The 26,236-nt window shown below is 47.6% G+C and overlaps 1 protein-coding gene across 1 annotated transcript in view; it reads right to left on the reverse strand.

Moving 5' to 3' along the window:
• Window positions 1-26,236, reverse strand: part of LOC144934673 (complement C3) — a 238,628-nt gene that overhangs the window by 145,670 nt on the left and 66,722 nt on the right. Inside the window, exons 10-13 of the mRNA XM_078860724.1 lie at window positions 24,901-25,016; window positions 9,560-9,724; window positions 7,683-7,868; window positions 6,053-6,247 (exon numbers count right to left, since the gene is read on the reverse strand). Of these exons, the coding sequence (XP_078716850.1) occupies window positions 6,053-6,247; window positions 7,683-7,868; window positions 9,560-9,724; window positions 24,901-25,016 (662 nt within the window). The remainder of the gene's footprint in view (window positions 1-6,052; window positions 6,248-7,682; window positions 7,869-9,559; window positions 9,725-24,900; window positions 25,017-26,236) is intronic.

The following is a 26,236-nucleotide window of genomic DNA, read 5'->3' on the forward strand; positions in this document are numbered from 1 at the left end:
CTGAATATACTCCGGAAGAGGCTTAGCAGGTCCCCTCGCTCCGGTTCCCAACTGCACATTAATCGGCGGTACGTTTTCACGACCGTACATAAGAAAAAACGGCGAATATCCTGTAGCCGCATGCGGCGTCATCCGGTACGCTGAAAGCACCCCAGGGATATGCAAATCCCAATCTGATTGTTTTTCACTAACCATGTGACACAACACGGCGGACAGGGTCCGATTTAGCCGTTCAACCATACCATCCGTTTGTGGGTGGTAGGGAGATGTCCGTATCTTTTTAGTTCCAAGAGCCGCACACACCTCCCCCAACAATTTAGACGAAAAATTCCGGCCTTGGTCTGTAAGGAGCCTCTCCGGCGCCCCCTTGTCCATAACCTACCCAAATAGAAAGGCGTCCGTGATAGACGCCGCTGACTGGTCAGGCAAGGGCCAGGCCATCGGCCAGCGGGAGAGGTACTCCACCCCAACTAGCAAATATTTATTTCCCCTAGCGGATGGCAGAAAGGGTCCCAAAATATCTAACGCCACCAATTCATTAACTCGAGATACCTGAATAGATTGTATCGGCGGCACATATGGATGTTTAGGTGGCTTCCGGCGGGCACAATCAGGACACGCACGAACGTGCCCGACGACATCCGTCGTCATGCCGTGCCAATAGTAATCTCGCTGCAGCGTCAATAGGGTCTTCTGCACCCCCAGATGTAAAAGCGTGTCACAATGCAGAGTCCTAATCAATTCGTACCGCAATGATGCCGGTACAACAAGACGCCAGCGTTCCTGTATCCCTTCCCTCCACATCAGCAATCCATCACGGAGAGCGGTTTCCGGCACACCCCCCGCACCGAGTCCCCCACTTGCCTTCACAGGTCGCTTACGTAACGTCACCAAGGAATCGTCCAACATTTGTTCCCGAATCCACACAGACCTCGGGAGACGCAAAATCCCATCAGCCGGTCCCCCATCAACCGGTCCCGGCTCAAGCGGAGCTTCAGGCACTTCAACTGCCAGCGCGACAGGCTGAGGGGGGTGCTGAATCGGTCCACACCTATGCGTCCCCGACGCACACGCGCAAGGGGATCGCCGCGGCAACCTGGAAAGCGCGTCCGCATTAGCGTGACGCACACCCTTCCGATGGTGAATTTGGAAGGAAAATTCTTGCAGCGTGTCCAACCACCGCGCCAACTGGCCGGATGGTTGGTCCATCTTAAGAGCATACTGCAAGGCCGCATGATCCGTGCGAACAATTAACGAACGACCGTAGAGATACGGTCGAAATTGGCGGAGAAAAAAAACAATAGCCAAAAGTTCCCTGCGAGTGACGCAGTAGCGGGTTTCTGCGGGAGACAAAACCCGACTGCCATACGCCACCACGCGTTCCACACCACCTTTTGACTGAGACAACACCGCCCCAATGCCAGTGTCACTCGCATCCGTATCCAGATTGAAAGGATGTTCAAAATCAGGATAATCCAACGTCGGCGCCGTAGCCAATAGATCGCGCAGGCTTCGAAACGCCGCCTCCTCTGGCGGTCCCCAAGCAAATTTGTGTCCTTTTCCCGTAAGGAGATGCAAAGGCCTCGCGATCGTAGCAAAATTTGGAACAAACCTCCGATAATATGAGGCGAACCCCAAAAACCGACGCACATCCCCCACCGTGGTCGGGGTTGGCCAGTCACGGACGCACGCTGTTTTTTCCGGATCCGTGGCCACCCCGTCCGCACTAACGATGTGCCCCAAGTAACGTACGGAGTGTTGCAGTAGGTGACATTTTTTTGGCTTGAATTTCAAATTAGCAGAACGCATCCTGGTGAATACAGCCTCCAACCGCAGTAAATGCTCGTCAAATGTGCGGCTGAAGACGATGATATCGTCTAGATATATCAGACATGTCTCCCACTGCAACCCTGTTAATACCAACTCCATCAACCTCTGAAAAGTGGCAGGGGCCGCATTCAACCCCATCGGAAGACAGTTAAATTGGAATAACCCCTGCGGCGTACGGAAAGCAGTTTCTCCCGTGAGGACTCGTCAAGGGGAAGCTGCCAAAAGCCCGAAGAGAGATCTAGCGTTGAAAAGAACTTCGCCCCCGACAAAGCATCGAGAGAATCGTCCATACGCGGCAGGGGGTACGCATCTGCTACCGATACTTTATTTAATTTACGAAAATCTACACAAAATCGCAATTTGCCGTCCTTCTTCCTAACCAAAACAACGGGCGCGCCCCATGGGCTGTTAGACGGAGATATTATATCCGCAGCCAACATGTCATCCACTGCCCCTCGAACATGCTCTCGCTCAGCCGGACTCATCCGATGCGAGTTTAACCAAATAGGGGCAGCGTCCCCTGTGTCGATATGATGATAAAGCAACGAGGTGCGTCCCAAGTCCAAATCGTCGGAGCTAAACACATCAGAATAACTCAATAATAATTTACGAATCGCACAACGTTGTTCGCCGGAAAGGGCAGAATTCTCCCCACACAATTCAGCGATCCAGCGATCATCTGCGGCTCCAGGGTCTGAAACACCTCCAACCACACCCCGGCCGGACAGATCATCATGAGCTGTAAACGCCGTAGTGGCATGTGCCACAACGGTACCGGCCGGCACACACACGCTTTCGGTACTCGCGTTAAGCACCTGAAAAAACGGCTGCTGATCTGGCCGGACAATAGTTTGTGCCCCAACCAGCGCCAATCCGCCCGTAATAGTGGCGGACGGCGACAACAAATCCCCAATAGCTCCTTGACGACCAGGCACAGGCTTCCGATATCGTAAGGGAATGAGCATCTGTGAGCCAGATGGAATATCAACAGATACTTCGGACAACGCCTGCACCTGGGTGACAGGAGCAGGTCGCTCCCAGGGCGACGGTAGAAATGCAATTTTACGGCCCTCCGGTAATTCAATGCAATTTTCATTGATTCGAATTAGAATGGGCATTTTGGCCAGAAAATCAGTTCCCAACAAACAAGGAACCGCAAGGGACCTCGAAATTAACACAATTCCCGAGGCCGACACTCCCCCGATAGATATGTTAGCGTCCACCTGGCCCACAATGCCCATGCTACCCCCGTTCGCAGCGACGCAGGAAGCGTAAGCAGGACTCACGGCCCCTGGTGGGATGTTCAAAAGATGGAATATTACATCCGAAATAATGGTCGCGGACGCACCGGAATCCTCCAAAATACGTACGTCCACCCCTTGGATCGACCCAGGTACAGTGGATGAACCGGTAGCGGCCGCGACAACCCGCCGAGCCAACTTACGCCACTGCGCTACCGAGCAACAAGGCGCAGTCAATGGCCTCCCGTTATTAACAACACCCGGATCGCATGACAATGGTGATGAGTGAGGTGTCAAGCCTTGCCGGGTGTCTGGTGCGCACCGACTTGCCTGTGTTGGAGAATCCTTCCTTGGAGCATCCGCTGTCGAGGTCTCCTGCAGGGGCGGACCAGGGACGCGGGCCCAGCAGTCCCTGGCGTAATGGCCCTTACGCCCACAGCGGAAACAATCGATGTCGTTGCGGCGTGCGGCGGGTACCCCGTCCCGACGCGGCCGTATCGGCGGTGCAGCCCGCAGCCCCGGCCCACCGCGGGCCGGCCACGGAGCAGAGGCGGCTGACAGCTCCTGCGGGCTCCTCTCGTCAGGCACGTATACTGCCTTCTTGGGGTCCCAACCCAAGGCTCCCCCCTCGACGATGGGTCCACCCGTCCACGCCGTAGCTTGTTTCCAGCGGCGAAGGTTAAACTGGGCGTCCAGACATTTAGCCGCAGCCCGGGATGTGAGCTTCTCATGACCACACACTGGCATAGGAATGCCGAGATCACGGGACAACTCCAGCATCTTCCCAAAGATGAGAGGTTCCAGCAGGTCAGGCTCCGTCTCCGGGTATGCGGCCATAGCCAGCTCCAGCACCGCGCCCCTATATGCCACTGGTGACTCTTCGGGTGCTCGTTGTCGTTGAACAAACCAGCGATGGGCATCATCCAGTGGCTCGTAAGCGTCTGCCATTTCGTCGAACACACCTCGCAATGTTTTCTTCTTCGCGGCCTTTATAGAGCGAAAGAATCTAACCGACTCGTCATCGAGAAGAGTCGGCAGAACCTCTAATGCCTCCGCGTCAGTCCACCTTGCCGAGCGCACCGCCGCCAAAAATCTGCAGGCGAACGCACTCCAATCGCCCCCGATGGAGAATTCTTTAACAGTTGTTAAGTGACGACTGCGACTTCTTGGCGCGCCCTCACCAGCCGATGACTCTTCTGGTGGCATGTTCAACATGGCGTCGCAACGTGGTGTAGACAAGATGGCGGCGTTTCGCCGCGGAGGGCGCAAAATGGCGGCTTCCCGCCTTTCTTCGCCTGCCACGCCCAAGATGGCGTCTTCGTGCCGCGTGGCCGATGGCGTTGACAGCGAAGGCAAAGCGGAGTCCTGCGGGCCACCAACGTCTCCTCCCGACGCCGTCTTCGGCGTGACGAGTTCACACAACTGCGCCACTACGTTTTTCAGCGCCTCAAGTTGCTCCGCCATCTGACTCCATCTCAAATCCGCGTCCTGCGGTGAAGAAGGGTCCGCCGACGCGGCGACATCTTCGACCCCCGGACCCGCACTTGTCCCAGCACGCATCTCCTCTTCCATCGGAGTCAGGTCCCCCGCTGGAGGAAGGTCGTCGTCGTCGGAAGATGAAGCCGATGCTGGAGACGGAATATTCTTTTTTCTCAGTTGTTTTGCCATGCCGTTACACTTCTGACTCCAGTGTAATAAAGAACTCGGACGCTTCTCTCTGACTCCGTGTCCTTTATTTGGGTTCTTTATGCTTTCCCTCACGGCACTCCTCTAGAGACCCTCTGCGTGCAGCCCCAGGCTGCTGTCGTTCTCGTAGCCTCCTCCCTCTCCTTGCAGACCCGCTGCTGAACTCTTTGTGCAGACTCCCGCTGCCGAATTCCCCTTGCAGCCCCGCCGCTGCTCCTGCTGCCCTGGGGTCGGTCACCGTTGGCCGACGGTGCCAAACCTCGTTCTCTGTGTATGTGGCGATCTCGCCACCCACTCACTCTCCGCCCTGCGTGGCCTCACTCTTTCCCAGTCTCCAATCACTCCCCTTCCTCTTCCGGTTTCTCCCCTTATAGACCTGAACCCTCTCCCCCACGTGACGTAACTCCTCCCCCCATGATGTCACATCCGGAAGGTCGTTTACGCCCGCATTACACACGTGAGAAGTGTACTGCAACTACAACGAGGTGCTGCGTTTTATAAACAGTTTAAGTACTCAAATAGAAAATTTCAGGCATATTCTTTATAATTGGTTACTTTTGGGTCAGGTTGTATGAATAAAATCAGTGTCGTAAACCCTCCTTCACACGATAGCCAATGAATACAATTGTCACATGAAAAAACGTGCCGATTAATTCCGGCTTCAGCACATGGGTGTGCTGGAGAGTAATCTCACAAGGTAATATTGCAGGGGATATGTTGATAGATGCCCCACGACAATAATCGGGAGACATGACAGAGAAGAATGTTTAATCAATCTTTGAAGGGTATCTCTAAAAAAAATTAATCAGATTTTATTGCATTACCGTTAACTGCCTCTATCCACCCAAACGTATATGCTCTGACTGGCAGGTAACACGTGGTGGAATATAGAGTAAGTACACCACCTCTTAATACTTAAATTTCACTGCAAACGATTACCAGTTTGTGACTCATTACTAAAATTGTTATTCCGGTGTAGGGGTTATCGTTTAACCAACCCCAGCAATACCAAACATGATTTCCTTCTGTTTAGCAAGTTTTTTTCCTCAATAATTTCAGTAAAAATTTTTTTGGGGAAATTGGCCTTAAACAGATGTATGTTTCAAAAATCTGTTTGTAGTTCACTGTCATACACAAGAATAATCACAAAATCGTCATGTGCACAGCAAAGCCACTTGGAACTGCATCCTGTGCAAATTACATTCCCTTCACATGAAAACACAGCATGTGCATATACCCACATGATAATATCATGCTGCTTCCGAGTGATGCACACGCTTCCTTTATACACATACCTGGCTTTTGCACAATTCGGTGACTTCCACTGTTACAGAGTCCGCTACAATTTCGCCGCCTGGCAGGATATAGTAGGCCAAGAAACGGAAGCGAGGAGCCATGTCGGGTGTGATGGGTATTCTCACGTTGGAGGGCCCTCCTCCAGACTCTTTGGTCTTGCGGTTAGTTTTCACAATCAGGCCTCGTGTCAGCACCTGCAATTGATTGCACGCTGCATTAAAAGGACAAGCGAAAAGATCTGTTCTTCGAAATTACTCAAATGGGATTACACACAACAGCAATAATCAACCCTACTGCCAGTCTAATACCCGCTTGCAGGCTAGGTGCTGAGTCAGTGTGCCACAAATAGACAGATAGAGGTGCTCTTTCAAATGTGTCGAGATGAGATGTGATGCAAGTCGCTAATCGTGTATGAAACGATCTGATATGCCTGGGAGTAAAAGAGGGTGGCTATCAAAAACATCTCTCAAAAATGTGTCTATGCTACATTTTATCCATAACTGTGAAGTTGAACTGTTGCCTTGGGAACGTAAATGCATCATCTCATCCCCGTGGCGGGTGGCAGCTTATGCAGTTGGGCCATAACGGCACCTTCTGACACGAGCATCATACAGAGCATCTTGCTGGCATACACCAGGAGCTGAAGATACATGCTGAGAAGGATTCATGTTTCCTTAAGGACATTAGAACAGTGTAACTGGTGATGGACCATGTGTTATAATTTGCTAACTTGCATTCCTCTTGCCACATGGCAGGGTATAATGATATCTTAGGTACGTTTGCCATTCTTATGGCACAGGGTGGTCACTAAGGAAGACACTGTGTCACATTGATGGATATAGTCTACGATATGGAGCGATATTGCTGTGTGTAATGCCAATTGAGTAATTTAGTCTTTTTTTTTATTTGGACCATGACGCCAGCACACAATGGTGTACTCATGTCTAATGACAGCAGGATGTCTTTAACAACCGCTTTGAAACAGGCAGTGTGAATTTAAAGTGAATACACCTGCAGTAATAACCAGGGTAGCTGCCGGATGCTAACTGCAAACCACTAATGTCATAAATATCACTATTTGATTTAGAATGTTTCACATTTTGAGACAGTGAAATGGCCCAGTGGCATTGCATTCACTGCTTTCTGGTTTTTAAAAGCAGTGTATTAAGCATCAAAATACTACGCGCCATTTGCTACACAGTGGACGTTAAAGAGCCCATGACTTCATTTAGAACAAGTTGGCCTTTCCATGCCGGTGCCACATTCAAAAAATTACTCGCAAATACCTAATTTGGATTACACATAGCAACATCGCTCCTTGCTGTGAAACACATGCAGACTGTGAAACATAGCATTGCCTTCCTTTGTGATTTCATCTATTGCGTTTCTTACCAAGAGTTATTTTAGAAGGGTTTTGCCAGGTTTTCACAAGAGAGGGGAATGCTGCTGCTGTGTGTAATCCTAATTGAGTCATTTGTAAGTAATTTTTCTGTATTGGGGTATTTGGCCAATATTGTATGCTTTTGAATTGCTAAAATTGTGCAATTGCCAAATTTAGTAGATTATTAATTTTTTCTTACTGGAAGTCAGAAATCTGAATAAAATGCCACACCAATACTATATACGTACCATGTATGTAAAGTGTGTTACAGCATTGAGCTGCGTGGTTTTGGCAGTCAGAAACACGTTCAGGGTTTCGCCCAATCGCATGATTCGTGTCACATCAATGTGCATATAGCTTGCAGATGCATATTTCTGAGCTGTGTACACCAGCACTCCCTGCTCATTTGATGGATGTCGTTCGTCCGTTCTCACCTACACACAAACAACCAGATCGACAGATACGTTTCATCATGACACACAAATTCAAGTATTTTGCACGTAGGTTCTCGCAGCTGATGTTATGATTCGTACTATTTTTTGGGATAGGTCACGTTAGGGCTAGTACAAGGGTGAGCCCTCGACCCCAAATTTCCCTTTTGCCTCCCACCGAAGTTCACTCTCCTTAGTGGTGTATCACTGTTATTGTTACCAGCCCCACAACGGCTTTGCTACATCCCCTGCCCAAATCCGAGAGTAGCCAGAGCTAGACCTCAACAAAAAAACAATAATGAATTACACAAATTAAGTGTCCATTCAATTTTACAACCTCACAACTGGTATGGAATAAGAGTGCTGTTATGTGGTTAAGTTTGTATTGTCCGCAAGAGAGGGGGGGTCACTTGTCACATGACAGCAGAACAGTGTAACGTTCTATTGCTATGAATGCAGGGGGCATTGTCCGCTCTTGTAAGCTCATGGCCTTGTGTAGGATTGACCACTTGGAACAGTGGCATAAATCGGGATAGGAGATAGTTACATAACAGCAATACCTCACTTGATTGGTGGGAGAGGGCACGTTTTATGCAGGTTGTGCATATGTAATTGGCTTTGCTGGCTGTATAAAGAAGGGCTGTTAAAGCCAGAGATTCGACAAAAAGGCAGAATGTTGTGACTGCATTGTTGCAGGTACTAATACCGTTGCTGCTGCTGTTGGAAGTGGTGCTTAATGATGACTCTAGCTTTCATGATGCTGCTATTGCGAACCTGTGAGTTATAGATAAAACATGCACACCGAACCCTGTTTTGGAGTTCACCTGGCAGCACTATAAGTGCCCGTTTACATGGTTCTTTTGCTTAATGCCATTGTGTGGGTTAAATATTTAAAGTCTATAAAACAGTGTGTATTTGTTTTATTCAAGGTTTATCCCAATGACAATGGTCCTGCTTCTGTTTAAAGTCTTAGTAGTGGAGGTAGCAAATTTAAGAAAGGGCCTAAATATTGATGCAAGAGGCAGATCATGTAACAGGCTTGCAAATAGTTATTAGGGTAAACTGATCCCACCGATTATGAAAACTGCTGTAGCCAAACCATATTTTTGGCCTGAAGCACGCAATTTAAGATGGCGGCCAAGATAGTTGTTAAATAAATACATTGTGATGAATCAGCTCCAGAGCAACTAAAGTTAACATTTCAAAACATTTTGCGGTGTTATCCATGTAAAACATTGTAATGGTGCATGCTTTGAAAGTTTAGAAATGTCCAAAAAATACAAATGGTAAATTTTCAAAATGAGGGTTTATGAACAGATAACATTTTGAGCTCTGTGAAGCTCCCAAAATAATTTCCTTGGATGTCCCACCAATATCACCTTAAAACATGTTATACAATAATGTGCAAAAACAAGCTATTTTAAATAATAATGTGATGATCTGGCGTTTTTGAAAATCCGGTAACCCCTTAAGCTGTGGGATAATCGATTATCTACTGTATATAAATACGCAACTGCAGCAGGTGCTAGATCAATCCACATAAGGTCTACCAACTCAGAATAACAGACTTGGAGAAAATGGGAGGCCCTCGAGACAAACCTGGTCCAACGACATAGCTGAGATCTGCCTAGTCGGGGTATCACTGTATGTACCTGCTGACCCTACCTTTTTACACCCATAACAATGAAACTCACCGTGACTGTCAGTTGGTTAACATTTGGTGGTGTCACAGTGAATGAGGTCAACCCGTTGGAGTCTGTGCGCATCTTCTGAGGATTAATGGTGGCTGAACCTACTTGCACTTTAGCAACAACGTCCACCTCTTTCGAGGGTGAACCATCAGCATTCCGAACCTCCACCTGTGTATGGGAAGCAAAAAATTATTGAGGGGTACAACATCATTATCAGCCTGCTGGACGTAGGCCTCCACAAACCCCCGCCACCTCTCACGATTAAACGATGCAAACATCTATCTAGCACTTCCGATCTTCCCACTCATCCCCTCCTGCACCTCTGTTTCTAAACCCCAACCTGACCCTTCCAGAATTTCCTTGAGCCGACTTGAACTTACCCTCCTCCTATTCCGCACGTGACTCGCTTGCCCTCACCATCTCCTGGACATAAACGAAGCTCAAACTAAGGGTCGGACAAATCCGAGCAGGCTCTTAGGAGTAAAATTGGTCAAATTATTACACAGCCTAACCTTAAGGATCTATTATGAACCCGCACATATATTTTTAAAGCTTAGACTTGTTTTTATATATTATTTATCCAAAGATATGTTTATTATCCAAAGATACTTCGGTTTTCCATTCACACAGCAGCAACGTACAGTGAGGGAAAAAGTATTTGATCCCCTGCTGATTTTGTACGTTTGCCCACTGACAAAGAAATGATTAGTCTATAATTTTAATGGTAGGTTTATTTGAACAGTGAGAGACAGAATAACAACAACAAAATCCAGAAAAACGCATGTCAAAAATGTTATAAATTGATTTGCATTTTAATGAGGGAAATAAGTATTTGACCCCTCTGCAAAACATGACTTAGTACTTGGTGGCAAAACCCTTGTTGGCAATCACAGAGGTCAGACGTTTCTTGTAGTTGGCCACCAGGTTTGCACACATCTCAGGAGGGATTATGTCCCACTCCTCTTTGCAGATCTTCTCCAAGTCATTAAGGTTTCGAGGCTTACGTTTTGAAACTCGAACCTTCAGCTCCCTCCATAGATTTTCTATGGAATTAAGGTCTGGAGACTGGCTAGGCCACTCCAGGACCTTAATGTGCTTCTTCTTGAGCCACTCCTTTGTTGCCTTGGCCGTGTGTTTTGGGTCATTGTCATGCTGGAATACCCATCCATGACCCATTTTCAATGCCCTGGCTGAGGGAAGGAGGTTCTCACCCAAGATTTGACGGTACATGGCCCCGTCCATCGTCCCTTTGATGCGGTGAAGTTGTCCTGTCCCCTTAGCAGAAAAACAACCCCAATGCATAATGTTTCCACCTCCATGTTTGGCGGTGGGGATGGTGTTCTTGGGGTCATAGGCAGCATTCCTCCTCCTCCAAACACGGCGAGTTGAGTTGATGCCAAAGAGCTCAATTTTGGTCTCATCTGACCACAACACTTTCATCCAGTTGTCCTCTGAATCATTCAGATGTTCATTGACAAACTTCAGACGGGCATGTATATGTGCTTTCTTGAGCAGGGGGACCTTGCGGGCGCTGCAGGATTTCAGTCCTTCATGGCGTAGTGTGTTACCAACTGTTTTCTTGGTGACTATGGTCCCAGCTGCCTTGAGATCATTGACAAGATCCTCCCGTGTAGTTCTGGGCTGATTTCTCACTGTTCTCATGATCATTGCAACTCCACGAGGTGAGATCTTGCATGGAACCCCAGGCCGAGGGAGATTGAAAGTTCTTTTGTGTTTCTTCCATTTGCGAATAATCGCACCAACTGTTGTCACCTCACCAAGCTGCTTGGCGATGGTCTTGTAGTCCGTTCCAGCCTTGTGTAGGTCTACAATCTTGTCCCTGACATCCTTGGAGAGCTCTTTGGTCTTGGCCATGGTGGAGAGTTTGGAATCTGATTGATTGATTGCTTCTGTGAACAGGTGTCTTTTATACAGGTGACAAGCTGAGATTAGGAGCACTCCCTTTAAGAGTGTGCTCCTAATCTCAGCTCGTTACCTGTATAAAATACACCTGGGATCCAGAAATCTTTCTTATTGAGAGGGGGTCAAATACTTATTTCCTTCACTAAAATGCAAATCAATTTATAACATTTTTGACATGCGTTTTTCTGGATTTTGTTGTTGTTATTCTGTTTGTCACTGTTCAAATAAACCTACCATTAAAATTATAGACTGATCATTTATTTGTCAGTGGGCAAACGTACAAAATCAGCAGGGGATCAAATACTTTTTTCCTGCACTGTATATAGGAAATAATGCACAATGCGGCAACTTAAATATTTGGAGTGTGCATGTTCTTCCCATGATCACGTGGATTTTTTCTCCGGGTCCTCCAGGTTTCCCCCTCCACATTTAAAAACATGCATTGAGATTTAGATTATTTTTCTGTTATAAATTTCCACCTCATAAGTCACTTTGTTGAGCTATCATTTGCGGCCAGGTCGCTTCTGAAAAATAATAGGTCAGTGGGCTTTTCCTGGTAGGATGGGGTTGGCTTTGTTTTATTTCCATGTTTTTTGGTGATTTGTTTGCCTTTACTGTACTTTGCACTCATCGTGTTTTTGTATTGTTTGTTATTGTACTGTTCTTACCCGCCCCTACTAGACGTCTGTGAAAGAGCTTTATAGCTCATCAGATTCCTCATTCAGTATAAATCTATATTCTGATCATGAACATATAACAGGGGGATTCTTGTGTAAATTATTTTCCTCAATTGCTTGCATTTGTGTAATGAGCAAGCGCCACCTGGGGGCAACTGGTAGCCAATCCAAAGCGGGGATCCCATCTGGCCCAAAGGTAATGGGCGGAGTTCCAGAGAACATATAAGAACCATCGAGAGGGTTCCACGAGGGGGCGTGGCTGAGGGTGGAGCTTTCTCCACCGAGAGGGATATAAGGGGATGCAGGAGAGGAATCTAGGTTGGTGTGGGAAGCCTCGGGTCAAGAATGCATCACCGCTCAACCTCTCCTCGCCGGCAACCATGTGGCGAACTCGCAACGAAGCAGACTCTTCTCCCGGCACGCCGCCAGCCAGCGGCAGGATCGGAGAGAGAGGGAGGCGTGCTCGACGGTGGATAGAAAACGGCTCGTCAACGGAGGAGAGAGAGAAGAAAATTACTCGGAGAGAGAGTGCGGTGTCGTGCAGAGATTCTATAAATAAAGAAAAGACGCCAGTCAACAGTTGGTGTGGAAGTTGTTCATTACATTGGAATCAGAAGTGGTCCTTATAGAGACAGAAACATACAACGAAAAGTAAAATGTCCAAGAATCTCAATAAGAAGAACCTACCTGTCTTCCGACGATGACGAGGCGGTGACCCAGAACCTACCAACCCCGGGATCCGTGGTCCCGTTCACAGGAACCATGGCTGGTGAAGTCGCCACACCAGAGTCGGGCGGCGCGGCTGCGGCTTCTTCGCCATGACGGGTTGAAGATGGCTGGGGAAGGGTTGAGGAGCAGCTGCATTCGCTGCGGGCGGTGCTTCTTCAGCTGGTGTCACTCGTCGCCTACGTTGTCGGGGTGCCCGTAGGAGGTATTGCCGAGGGGTGACATGCAGAGGCTCGGGTCTGGAGCCTCAAAGGGTCCCCCTACGGAAACGACGGCCGCCGTTGTGGGCACTGGGGAGGCATCCGCCATTACGCATGCTATGGAGACCCCGCGGCAGGATGCCGCCATCTTGAGTGGCGTGGCTGGGGCGCGGTCGGAGCCCCGCTATTTCGGGGGAGCCACGTGGTGAGCTAACTGCGGGGGCTGCTGCTCCTGCTGGACGAAACGGGGCCGAGCGCACCCGACGGCTTACGCACGTCAAGGAATTTGTCGCTGCCGGCGGCGATTGGAGCACCTTCACTTGGAGATTTCGGGTGGCGTTCCGGTCTGTGCAGTGGTCGGAGGAGGAGGCGTTGGTCGCTTTGCCGATTGTCTTGGATGACGACGCTCTCGCGGTGTTCAGGTCGATTCTCTCTGAGAAGAAGATGTTACAAAGCGTGTTTGCCGAGATGGCTGGGGTCTACGAACCACCTTCCGACACTCGACGAAAGTTAATGCTTACCGAAGTGCCCTGATGGCGCTGACTTTGGCCGCCTACTCCGATGTTAAGCAAGAGGCCCTTAACGCATTGGTCATGGACCGCATGTTGGCTTTGGCGAGGGACATGGAGGTGGTTTTACCCACTTGTGGGCACAATGTGGAGACTTCCCGGTGGGCCGCCAAGTGTCTTCATGCGCATGAGAGCCTGCAGCGGTGGTCTCAGATGGTTGCGTGGACGGGCGACCCGAGTCAGGACGGGGAGCCCAACGGTTGGTCGCTGACTAAAGTGGTGGATATTCTTCCGGAGGACGGGGCTTCTGAGGGTGATCTCGCCGCTGCGGTGCCTCGTTGAGATCGGAGATGGGATGACCCTTCACGGCGCCAAAGGTTCAGCGGTCCACGTCAGCGTGAAGACTGGGGTGCTCGGTGGCCACCCATGACCTGCTTCAGGTGTGGCCGGTTGGGCCACTTCATGAGGAATTGCCGGGTCACACTCATTCGTCGACTCCGCCTGCTGCTCCGGCTCCTGCTGCTTCTCCGACGGATCAACATTGTCCCTCACAGGCGAGTAGGTACACGTCGGACATCCCGGCCAAATTCACCACCTCAGGCATCTCATAACACGGGGCACAGTTGTTCACATCGCGATTCGGGGTTGACGTTCTGCGTTCGGGACCTGGTTGGCCTGTTTCGGTGACCCAATGGAAAAAATTGGCACGTCGCGTGGTCGCAGTGGCTGCGGGATCCTCGGCGGTGCCTGGATCCATTCAGGGCGTAGATGTTTGCGTCTTAGTGGACACGGGGGCTTCCGCTACAATCATTTTTGACGTAATCTTTCAGTTACTATTGATTTCCGTCTCGCATGTTCATCCGGCCTTTGACGCTTGTGTTGCTGCTAATGGGGGTAGCATGGGCATCATTCGGTCAGGTGGATGCTCACATTGTGATCGGGGATGTCGCTGCGTCGGGGCTGGTTCTGATTTCCAGGCCGTACCATGCTTGTTGGGTACTGATTTCCTTGGGAGGATGCCTGTAAAAATCATAGTGGATCAGGGCTGTTTGTAAATGCCCTCGGGTCGTAAATAGTTTTTTCTACCGTCGCCGCTGGGACGTTCACCTTGGTGCGCCATTGTACAGGTACTGGTCGATGTCACAGTTGAGATTCCGCCGGGTTCCCAAATGTTGGTGCTGCTGCGTTATCATGAAGGGTGTGGGTGCGATAATTCGGCAGCTGTCGGCGTGCAGACAATCATTCGTTCCGAACAGGCCCCGTTTCTGCAGGTTCTTAACGGGGGTCCAGATGAGGTTGTGTTTGGCTCATGCCACCACCGCCTTTATGGAATGCGATGAGGTTGAGCTGCGTCGATTTGTAGGGGCGACTCATTCTTCCCCTGGTTCGGACGATGGATGGATTGTGGAGTTATGTCAGGAAAATTCAACATTGTCTTCCGAACAACGGAATAAGTTGCGTGTGCTTTTGCGTGATTTTTGGACATCTGCAGAAAAAACGATTTCGAATTGGGACGCACGTCCCTTTTGTCTCACCACATTAATAAGGGTGAGGCCAGCCCTATTCGTCAAAATTCGCACCGATTGAGCACAGGGGAGAAGAAACGCGTGCAGTGCACTGTCAGTGACATGTTGTTCGTCATCTAATAGTCCTTGGGGCGCGCCGGCTGTGCTTGTTAAAAATAAAGACGGGAACCTCAGATTTTGCGTGGATTTTCACAAATTGAATAAAGTTTCGGTGGCCGAAGCGTATCCGCTCTCACGTACGGATGACTCCCTTGATGGATTGTCCGGGGTGCGGTATTTCTCCACTCTCGATTTGTCTTCCGGATTTTGGTAACTACCCCTGGATGACTCGTCGAAGCCAAAAAACGCCTTACGCATGCCTCGGGGACTCTTTCAGTTTAATTGCCTTCCAATGGGCTTGAATTCGGCTCCAGCTATCTTCCAACGGTTGATGGAGCTTGTGTTAACTGGCTTGCAGTGGGACACGTGCCTTATACTGGTAGGAACGAAGTGGACCAGCCTACAATAGATTATATCGTCTGTCCGTCCGTCCGACCGTCCGTCTGACTGTGTAGCAGTATCGCCCCCTACTGCAAACACTTGGCATGACCCTACAAAAACCTTTAGACTCAGTGACGCTTTCCTGGCTGAACAAGTGTAACATTCCCTTACAATTCCCTCAGATAGCTTTTAATTAAAACATTTAAATTAATGAGGCTTTCCTGGCTAAACAAGTGTAACATTCCCTTATAATTCCCTGAGATAGCTTTTAATTAAAACTTTGAAATTAAAAAATAACTCACATCGGCCTAAAGCCTACAGCTAGGCCTAAAGCCTAGAACTAGGCCTCAAAGTCTCCCTTCGTATCGTACCCCCGCGTGTGTGAAAGGGAGTTAATGTTTAACAATTTTACATTCCCTGATGTTTTAAAATAGAAACATTTACATTTAAAGCTTTTACATTAATAATTAAAACATTTAAATTATACATTAATAATTAAAACATTTAAATTAAAAAAATAACTCACAGCGGCCTAAAGCCTACAGCTAGGCCTAAAGCCTAGAATTAGGCCTCACACTCTCCCTTCGTATCGTCCGATTCGGTGTAGCAACATCGCCCCATACTGCAAACACTTGGCAGGACCCTACAAAAACCTTTAGACTCAGTGGGGCTTTCCTGGCTAAACAAGTGTAATAATACATTATGTTTATATTCTTTGGTTATTCGTTCCAACCAGCCCACCCCGCAGGGACCTGTTTTATTTAGATGATGCGATTGTGTTTAGTCGTACGATCGATGAACACCTCATATGTCTGTGCTCCGTTTTTGAGAGGATGCGTTTTGCTAACCTGAAATTTAAACCGAAAAAATGTAATTCACTGCAAATTTCGGTATGTTTTTGGGTAATGTGGTTAGTTCCAACAGAATCGTCACGGATCCGATGAAAACTGCTTGTGTTCGTGACTGGCCTACCCCGACGTGTGTTGGTGATGTACGCAGTTTTGTTGGCTTCGCCGTCATATTACCGGCGGTTTGTGCCGAATTTTGCTATGGTCGCTAAGCCCTTGTACGCGCTGACTGCCAAAAATCAAAGATTCAAATGGGGTCCTGATGAGGAAGCGGCGTTCGTGGCACTTCGCGCTCGCTTGTCCAATGCGCCTACGCTCCAATATCACGATTTTTCATTGCCGTTTATCCTCGACTCCGATGCCAGCGATACGGGCATTGGCACCATCTTATCTCAATCGAAAAATGGTGTGAAGAAGGTGGTCGCGTAAGGCAGCCGTGTCCTGTCCCCTGCGGAAAGTCGTTATTGCGTCACTAGGAGGGAACTTTTGGCTATTGTTTATTTTGTGCGACAGTACAGGCCTTACCTTTATGGCAGGAAATTCATTGTCCGCACTGATAATGCGGATCTCCAATACTCATTGAAGGTTGAGCAGCGAGCCGGCCAGCTGTCTCGTTGGCTCGAGATATTACAGGAGTTCTCGTTTGATGTTATTTATCGTAAGGGTTCCCGGCATTGCAACGCGGATGCGCTGTCACGACTGCCGCATGTGACTCGGGATGAGTAGTTGCTCGCCTGTCGCATCGCGACCGAGAACCGTCATGTCCGCGGTGAACGATTCGCCCTTGCATAGTGAGGATGTGCTAGCCGACAACGTCTTGCAGCTACCGCGCTCCATCTGAGTGCGCGAGCAGCTGCTGGATGACTCCTTAGGGACTTTGCCAAGTCAGGCAGAACATGTGCATGAGTTTTCTGTGTCAGTGGAAGGAGGTCGATTGGCTTTTCATGATGGCCTTTTGATGTGGAGGGATGATATAGTGGACCGATGGCGGATTGTGGTTCCCGTTGCTTTCCATGATGGCTTGGTTCGCGTGTTGCATGGTGAAAAGTTGTTGCACCTTGATGATCAGAAATCCTTGCTGACGTTGCAACGGGATTATTATTGGCCCGGTATGACGGCCGATGTCTCTAAACTTATTCGTTCCTGCCATGAGTACGCTCGGCGGAAACCGCCGTGCCTGAGGTGCCTTCCACCGCTGCAATCTATTTTGGTCATGCGCATCAATTATTTGGTGGCACTCGACGTCCCGGGCCCCTTTCCGATCACTCCCAGGGGTAACAAATACCTTTTGGTGAGAGTGGAATATTTCTCTTGGTGGCCGATTGCTTGGCCTTTGCCTGACCAATTGGCGACCTCCATTGCTGATGCATTTTTAAATGGCTATGTTATGGACAAGGGTGCTCCGGAACAACTGCTTATGGACCAAGGTCGAAGTTTCTCTTCTAAATTGCTATGCAACGTTTGTGACGCTTTTGGCACAAAGAAAATCAGGACGTCGTCGTACCACCCTCAGACTGATGGGATGATCGAGCATCTGAATCGAACCTTGACTGTCATGCTCTGCCAGACTGTGAATGCCAAACATGCCGATTGGGATTTACACGTGCCGAGCATACTCGCAGCTTATAAGATGGCTCGCACGCTTCCAGAGGATTTTCACCATTTTTCCTTATGTACGGAAGGGAAAACGTGCTGCCTATTGATACACAATTAGGAACGTCTGTTAGGGGCGCGATAGTTAAAGGGGGCTGCAGGTGGCCGGGGGTAATTGAGGACGCAGCCCGGTGATTGGACGAAAGGTATTGGTGTCTGGAATTGGCGCCACTGTGTCTACAACAACAACGCCACGTGGCACTGGGGGCTGGGGGCGAGTGGCGAAGCGGGGGATGATCCAATTAATTAAGGGGAATTGTTTCAGGGATAAAGGCGGAGAGCATGGAGCGAAACGGGAGTTGGTGCCTGGGACCAGTGACGAACGGATGGAGAGACGGAGCAGCGGGTAGAGTGAGTATAGCATAGGGTAGCAATGGATAGAAAGAGTGCAGTGTAAGGTAGCAGTGGACAGAGAGAATACAGTGTACGGTAGCAGTGGACAGAGAGGATACAGTATAGAGTAGCAATGGATGGAGCGAGTACAGCGTAGGATAGCAGCAAAGTAACGGACCTTGGTGGAGAGAGCAGAGAGGAGGATCGCTGGAGGAGCAGATGGAGAGCGAGCGAAGCCAGCGGAGCGGAGCGAGCGAACGGAGGGACATTGAGTGATGTTGATGGGGAGTTGTGAGTTGAAGTGTACGGAGGGACATTGCGTGATGTCGATGGAGGAGAAGTGGAACTATATGAGTTAATAAAGAACCAAGAAAGACAAAGAAGCTGTCGCGTCAGTACGAGTCCTACATATGTATATAAATATGCCTTTGTTGCCAAAACAGAGGGTGCACACATTCAACAATAGGGGGAATTAATATTTTGTATTAATATTTGTTCCCGTGGGAATTAATATTATCTGCTTCTTTCATGTGCAAATATGTGCTGGAAGTGTGGTAATCTTAACTTTCTGAACAAAGGGGCACCACCACCCACGGGGCATCAACTTTATTGTGGTATTGTCAAATTGGTGATGGGTGACTTCCTGAATTGGGCTGTCAACTGAAGAGGCGTGGCCTCTGACTAGCTCTTGGTCCAGCTGACCCAAGCTGGTAGTAACTTGTCCGTGGGTCCTGTACTCAGGGAAACTAGCTCCACCCCCCCGTCCCCACCCCACCTTGGAGTCAATCTTTGGTTAGACAAAGCCGAAGGCGGTAAAGGTACCCCTGACGACAACCATCAGCCACCATCCCTCAGCCACACATGCGCAAGTTGGGTATATAGACATACAGAAACAGCGACACACACTTAGAAACGGAGATACACACAGAGACACGGAGACACACGCAGATACAAAGTAATACGAAGACACACAAAGAGACAGAGGCACTCACACGGACACGGAGACACAGACAAAATACACTCATGCATTTGGCCACATTCTTGTTACGTTTTGGACAGTGCCACTTGATTTATTTGTTCTTAACAAGATAACGATGAGTACGGGATTGTCAATCATCTCTCAGCTGCACTACATTCTCACCCAACCGGGCCCAGAGTGATACGTTGGTTCGGTGTGCCATGGAGATCGAGCAAGTTTGATTTACACAGCAGAGCAGTGCTTGCTCTGTAAATCAAGGTGTTATCAGCCACTGACTGCATGCGTGCTTACATGTGGGAGGAATCCACTCTTAATCCTATGTGTTAGAAACCATTTAATAAAAGTAGTTAGCTTTTTTAATGGTACGAATTTGATAATGTATTGATACTAGATTTGAAGCTTTAGTGACTGCAAGGATTCATACTCTTAGTTCTTTCGGTAAAGTCACGTAGGTAAAAAATGAAATTAAAATTAATAAAAAGAAAACATCTTCTTGGTTCTTTCGGTAAAGTCACGTAGAAGGGAAGTAATAAAATAATAAAAATAAAACATAATAAAATAAAATAATTCTCACGACGTTTCGGCTACAACGCAAGCAGCCGTCTTCAGGTGAAGAATGAGACACTACCAAGCTAGGAGCTTATATATAAGCTGGGTTGGAGGTGGAAGAGCGCCTTAACAAAAAGAATGTGCATATGAAGAGGAATTTAGCATATTCATGGGAAATGCGTAGGAGGTGGGCGGGGGGGTTTCAAAGTCATATTATGCCCATGCATTATGCAGGATCAGCAGCACCAAGGGGGGATTGCAGGGAGTAGCATTAACAAAGGAAAGGAATGTTAATGATATGTAGCTGCAGTTACTAAACAACCACGTAGAAAACTAAAGTATAAACTACATAAAAAACTAAAGTATAAACTGCATAGCACCATCAGTATACTTACTATACTCTACAATAAGCTGAGTTACTAGCAGCAAGTAATACATTACAATTCTACGTCGTAAAAATTATATAATATGCTTCCATCGACGTAGAATTGTAATGTATTACTTGCTGTTAGTAACTCAGCTTATTGTAGAGTATAGTAAGTATACTGATGGTGCTATGCAGTTTATACTTTAGCTTATTAGCTTTAGCTTATTGTAGAGTATAGTAAGTATACTGATGGTGCTATGCAGTTTATACTTTAGTTTTTTATGTAGTTTATACTTTAGTTTTCTACGTGGTTGTTTAGTAACTGCAGCTACATATCATTAACATTCCTTTCCTTTGTTAATGCTACTCCCTGCAACCCCCCCTTGGTGCTGCTGATCCTGCATAATGCATGGGCATAATATGACTTTGAAACCCCCCCGCCCACCTCCTACGCATTTCCCATGAATATGCTAAATTCCTCTTCATATGCACATTCTTTTTGTTAAGGCGCTCTTCCACCTCCAACCCAGCTTATATATAAGCTCCTAGCTTGGTAGTGTCTCATTCTTCACCTGAAGACGGCTGCTTGCGTTGTAGCCGAAACGTCGTGAGAATTATTTTATTTTATTATGTTTTATTTTTATTATTTTATTACTTCCCTTCTACGTGACTTTACCGAAAGAACCAAGAAGATGAATCTCTGCAGTCACGAAAGCTTTAAATCGAAAAAGAAAACAATAAAATCACGACGTTTCGGAGGCAACACAAGTCTCCGTCAAATTGGTGATGGGTGACCGTCACAGCCAGATTTGCTGCATCATCTTGATGCAGCAAATCTGGCTGTGACGGTCCCACCTGATGTCGAAGACTTGTGTTGCCTCCGAAACGTCGTGATTTTATTGTTTTATTTTTATTAATTTTAATTTCATTTTTTACCTACGTGACTTTACCGAAAGAACTAAGAGTATGAATGTATTGATACTTAATTATTCATTGTTAATTTATAAATAATTAATAATATAATGTAATAATAGTTAGTGTACAATTAAGTATTTGTAATTCAGGGATCATTTATTATAATTCATTGTAAAGTATTGTTAGTAACGTGGTGGTAATTCATAATACATCCATAGGACTGTGTGTCTTGAGAGATAATTATTTTGCGCCTTACGAGGTCAGTTGTAGGTTTTGCAGCGCCTAGAATGACTTAGTAGGCCAATCATTTATTATAATTCATTGTAAAGTATTGTTAGTAACGTGGTGGTAATTCATAATAAATCCATAGGACTGTGTGTCTTGAGAGACAATTATTTTGCGCCTTACGAGGTCAGTTGTAGGTTTTGCAGCGCCTAGAATGACTTAGTAGGCCAATCCTTGAGTGGCAATCCTTGCCACAGCAATTGTAAGTGAATGCGGTGGCAGCTCCAGAGGTGTTTGTTCCTTTTTCTTTACGTCGCTCCCTCTTGGTCTGCGAAGCACTGTCTTTTCTCCTCGCCTCCCCTGAGGCCTGTTTTCACAGCCTGCTGCCAGCTGAGTCGGTCGCTGGCAGTTTTCTCCCAGTCATTTGGGTTGATGTCGCAGCTCTTCATGTCCCGTTTACAGACATCTTTGAAGCACAGGACTGAGCGACCAGTGACCTGTGTGCCTGATGCCAGCTCGCCGTACAAGACATCTTTGGGTATTCTGCTACCCTGCATGCGGCGCATGTGTCCAAGCCATTTAAGGCGCCTATGACTGAGTAGAGAGTACATGCTGGGAATGTTGGCCAAGTTGAGGACTGAGGTGTTGGGAATGCGATCTTGCCATCTGATACCGAGGATGCGCCTGAGACATCAGAGGTGGAATGTGTTTAGTCGATGTTCTTGATGGGCGTATGTTGTCCAGGACTCAGACCTATAGAGGAGGGTGCTAAGGATGCAGGCCCGATACACCTGTACTTTGGTGTTGAGCGTAAGAGATTTGTTCTCCCACACTCTTTTCGTAAACCTGAACATAGCTGTGGACGCCTTCCCAATGCGCTTGTCAATCTCTGTGACAGGGGACAAATTGCAGGTGATGGTGGAACCCAAGTAGGTGGAGTCCTGAACGAATTCCAGGGTGAAGCTGCAAATGTTCATGGAAGGGGTGTCTCTGACATCCTGGCCCATGACATTGGTCTTTTTCAGACTGATTGTCAGGCCAAAGCTGTTGCATGCATTGTCAAGGTGGCCGATGAGTGTCTGCAGACCTTGTTCTGTGTGAGCTGTCAGCGCGGCATAATCAGCAAATAGAAGGTCTCTGATGATGACTTTGCGGACTTTGGTTTTGGATCTGAGACGGCCAAGATTGAAGATTTTGCCATCAGATCTTGTATGGAGAAATACTCCCTCTTCTGCTGTCCCAAAGGCATGGGTGAGCATAAGTGAGAAAAATATTTCAAACAGTGTTGGGGCAAGCACGCACCCCTGCTTTACACCGCTGAGTATGGTAAATTCCTCTGAGGTGGTGCCGCTGTGCTGTATTGTTCTTTTCATTTGTCATGGAAAAAGGAGATGACTGCCAGCAGCTTCGGTGGGCAGCCCATCACTTTGAGGAGTTTGAAGAAGCCTCCCCTACTGATGAGGTCAAAGGCTTTTGTAAGATCAATGAATGCCAAGTACAGGGGCATTCTCTGTTCTCGACATTTCTCCTGTAGCTGACACACGGAAAAGAGAATGTCAATTGTGGACCTTCCTGCTCTGAAGCCACACTGAGCCTCAGGATACGTCCTCTCAGCTAGTATCTGTAATCTGCTGAGGACCACACGGGCAAAGGTTTTCCCCATGATGCTCAGCAGGAAGATGCCACAGTAGTTATTGCAGTCCCCACGGTCACCCTTGTTTTTTTATATAGGGTGATCATGTTGGAGTCTCTCATGTCTTGAGGCATTGCTCCTTCTCCCCAGCACTGGCAGATAAGTTCATGGAGTTTTGTGAGGACGGCAGGTTTCACACATTTCAGTACCTCAGGTGTGATGCTGTCCTGTCCCGGGGACTTGCCGCTGGCTAGTGAGTTGATGGCGTTGTCCAGTTCCTTCAAGGTTGGAACATTGTCCAGTTCGTGTATGATTGGTAAGCGCTTTACAGCAGCAAGGGCAGCTTCCGACACACCGTTGTCTCGTGAGTAGAGCTTTGAGTAGTGTTCTACCCACCTGGCCATTTGTTCTTGTTTATCATTGATGATGGCCCCTGTGCTGGATTTAAGGGGGGCAGTCCTTCTGATGTATGGATCAAAGGCTGTCTTGATGCCTTCATACATGGCACGGATATTGCCATTTGTCAGAGGCGAATTGGATCCTACTGCTGAGTTGTATCCAGTAGTTGTTGGCACAGCGTCTGGCGGTCGTTTGAGCTGCACTGTGGGCAGCTTTCAGAGCCCTTAATGATCCTGTACTTGGGACTTGCTTGTACTTCAGGAGCGCCATGCGCTTAGCTTGGAGGATGGGTTCCAATATAGCCAGGTGTTCCTCAAACCATTTTTTACACCAATCTAAAATGAGCTTATAACCCGTGACTGCTGCCATCCGTGTTTCTTGGCCAAGATTAGGTGGCTGAGGAGTGTCCTATCCTCATGTTTGCACCTCTTGTTGGCGCAAAGCCCGGGCAGGTTATTCTGGAAATCCTGGGTTGCCCATGCATCAGGATCCCCACCTCGGCCTTGCTGGTGATGTCCAAAGGAGTGCGTAGCATGACGTTTGGTACCACTTTGGCTACAGGGGCTGCCGGGAATGTGCCGCAGAGCGTCACAAAACTGCCTGAAGGGCCCCACTCCTGATTTTCTGTCGGGGTTTACTCCCTTATCCATTGACTCTCCCGAGACACTCACAAGGCAGTGAGAAAACTGTGTAACCCTGGGAGGGGCCCTTACCAGGTACTGACAGCCGGGCCAGCTGTGCCTGGGACGCACGTAAGGCAGGGTCGTCACGCCCTGAGGTAGTTTATCACAAACTACCCGCTACCTCATAATGAATAATACATTGGTAATTCAAAATCAATAACTAATTGTTAATTCATAATTATTGCTTCATTTGCAATGCATATATGGAAATTCATGGGTAATTTGGTTGATGTATAATTGATCGGTGAGCTGATTGTGATAATGGATATTTATTTGCAATGCATATGGGAGATATGGTTTGCTAAAAAATATCAGTTATTGTAAGGTGATGAGAGAGCGCACAAGGCTCTTTCTGATCAATAAATTCGCAGGCACTTATAATCTGGGACGTTGCTAGTGGCTCCACTGTAGCGGTTGTGTCCATGGGTATCGCGTGGAACCCTGACCTCTGTTGTGCACACAAACAAAAGTACCACCAGAGTCACATCGCTAGCTCACATATCTCTCTTTGCAAGATGCAGTGACGAATGGAGAAGAACACAACGCTAAGTACCATCATCTCAAGGTTCTGAGTTCTTTCACCAAACCTATTGTTTCAGTGAGATCACGGCCAGGAAGTGAAACAGTGCCCCTGGTTGCATGTGTCAGTAGAGAAACCCCATATGTACTACACTCATTATATCGCTCTTGCTACAGCCTGTGTGTGTGTCACATCGTACCTGTATGAAGTACGGCAATTCGGGCTTGAAATATCGTGATGTCTTCGTTGCGGTGATTTGATAGCGAGATTCCACAATTTTGATTCCAACAAGTTCGGCTTCTTCGGTCTCTGCAGCTAAAGTTGAAGACATATGTAATTACTGCTTGTGCATTCAGATTAACTATGGGATGGACAGATAAACTCAAAACATGGTGACATGGCCCAGAGCTAACACGTTCGCCGCTTTTTGAAAAGGCTGCGGTCTAATCCGGCAGGCCTCCCTGGTTATTACTTCAGTATGTATGAACTATAAAAAATACTATGTTTCACAGTGAATGTGAAAGATCCCCTGACATCATTCAAAATGAGTTGGCCATTGTGTGTTAACATCATTGTCCAAATTTAAAAAATTACTCACAAATTCCTGAATTGGGATGACATTAGGCAATCATCTCTCCCTACTGCCAGACTAATGCCTGCTTGCAGGTACAGTCACCGTGTGCGCACAGGGACAGCTGCTCTTACAAATATTTGAGGCCAGATGTGATGTAAGTTGCTTATTGCACGTAGAGCACCCTGAGATGCCCCAGGGTAAAGGGTGCTCTACCACAAACAAGTAAATGGCATTGGTGACTGACTTGGTCAACCAGATCCAAGCAAGTATCTATACGGATCTGGATCCAATACAATAACAAGAGAAATCGAGAACATGGAAATTGCCCCGTAATGTTAACCCTGATAATTGTGTCACAATAAAAATGTAGAAGCTCTGTCAAATACTGGTTCAGAGTTTGCTTACTTGAACACATGCTTTTGAATAAACAAGTTTAGAAGGACTATTGGCCACTAGGTTAATGATATATAATGTGCAATACATTAAATGCACATATACATGCCAACACAAAGTGGTGGTATTTGGGCACATTTTTTTTTTATTATTATGCATGTTTACCCAAGAAAATCTTAATGCATCTCAACTCATTTTCAGGAGGGTTCTGCCAAGTCTTTTCAGTCAGGGTCGTTGCTATTACGTGTAATCCCAATTGAGTGATTTGCAAGTACCTTTCAGCATTTGAACAGTGTGTTTTTTAGCTACGAAAGAGGATCACGGGGAACCTGGAGGAAACGTATTCATAACAGGGGTAGAACATAGAATCCCTACACAAGGGCGGCGTCAGGAATAGAACCTGAACCCGAGACCTTCTTGTTGTGAGGCACGAGTGACCAATGCACCACCCTCCCACGCAATGAGAGATTTCAAGTTGGTGACAATTCATAGCAGTAATATAACACAATTGTTACAAATGAAAGTTAACTCGTAAGAAAACCACTGACGATTTACCACAAATTTATAT

This window comes from Lampetra fluviatilis, chromosome 11 (assembly GCF_964198595.1).
Source record: "Lampetra fluviatilis chromosome 11, kcLamFluv1.1, whole genome shotgun sequence".
NCBI classification, from domain to species: Eukaryota; Metazoa; Chordata; class Hyperoartia; order Petromyzontiformes; family Petromyzontidae; genus Lampetra; species Lampetra fluviatilis.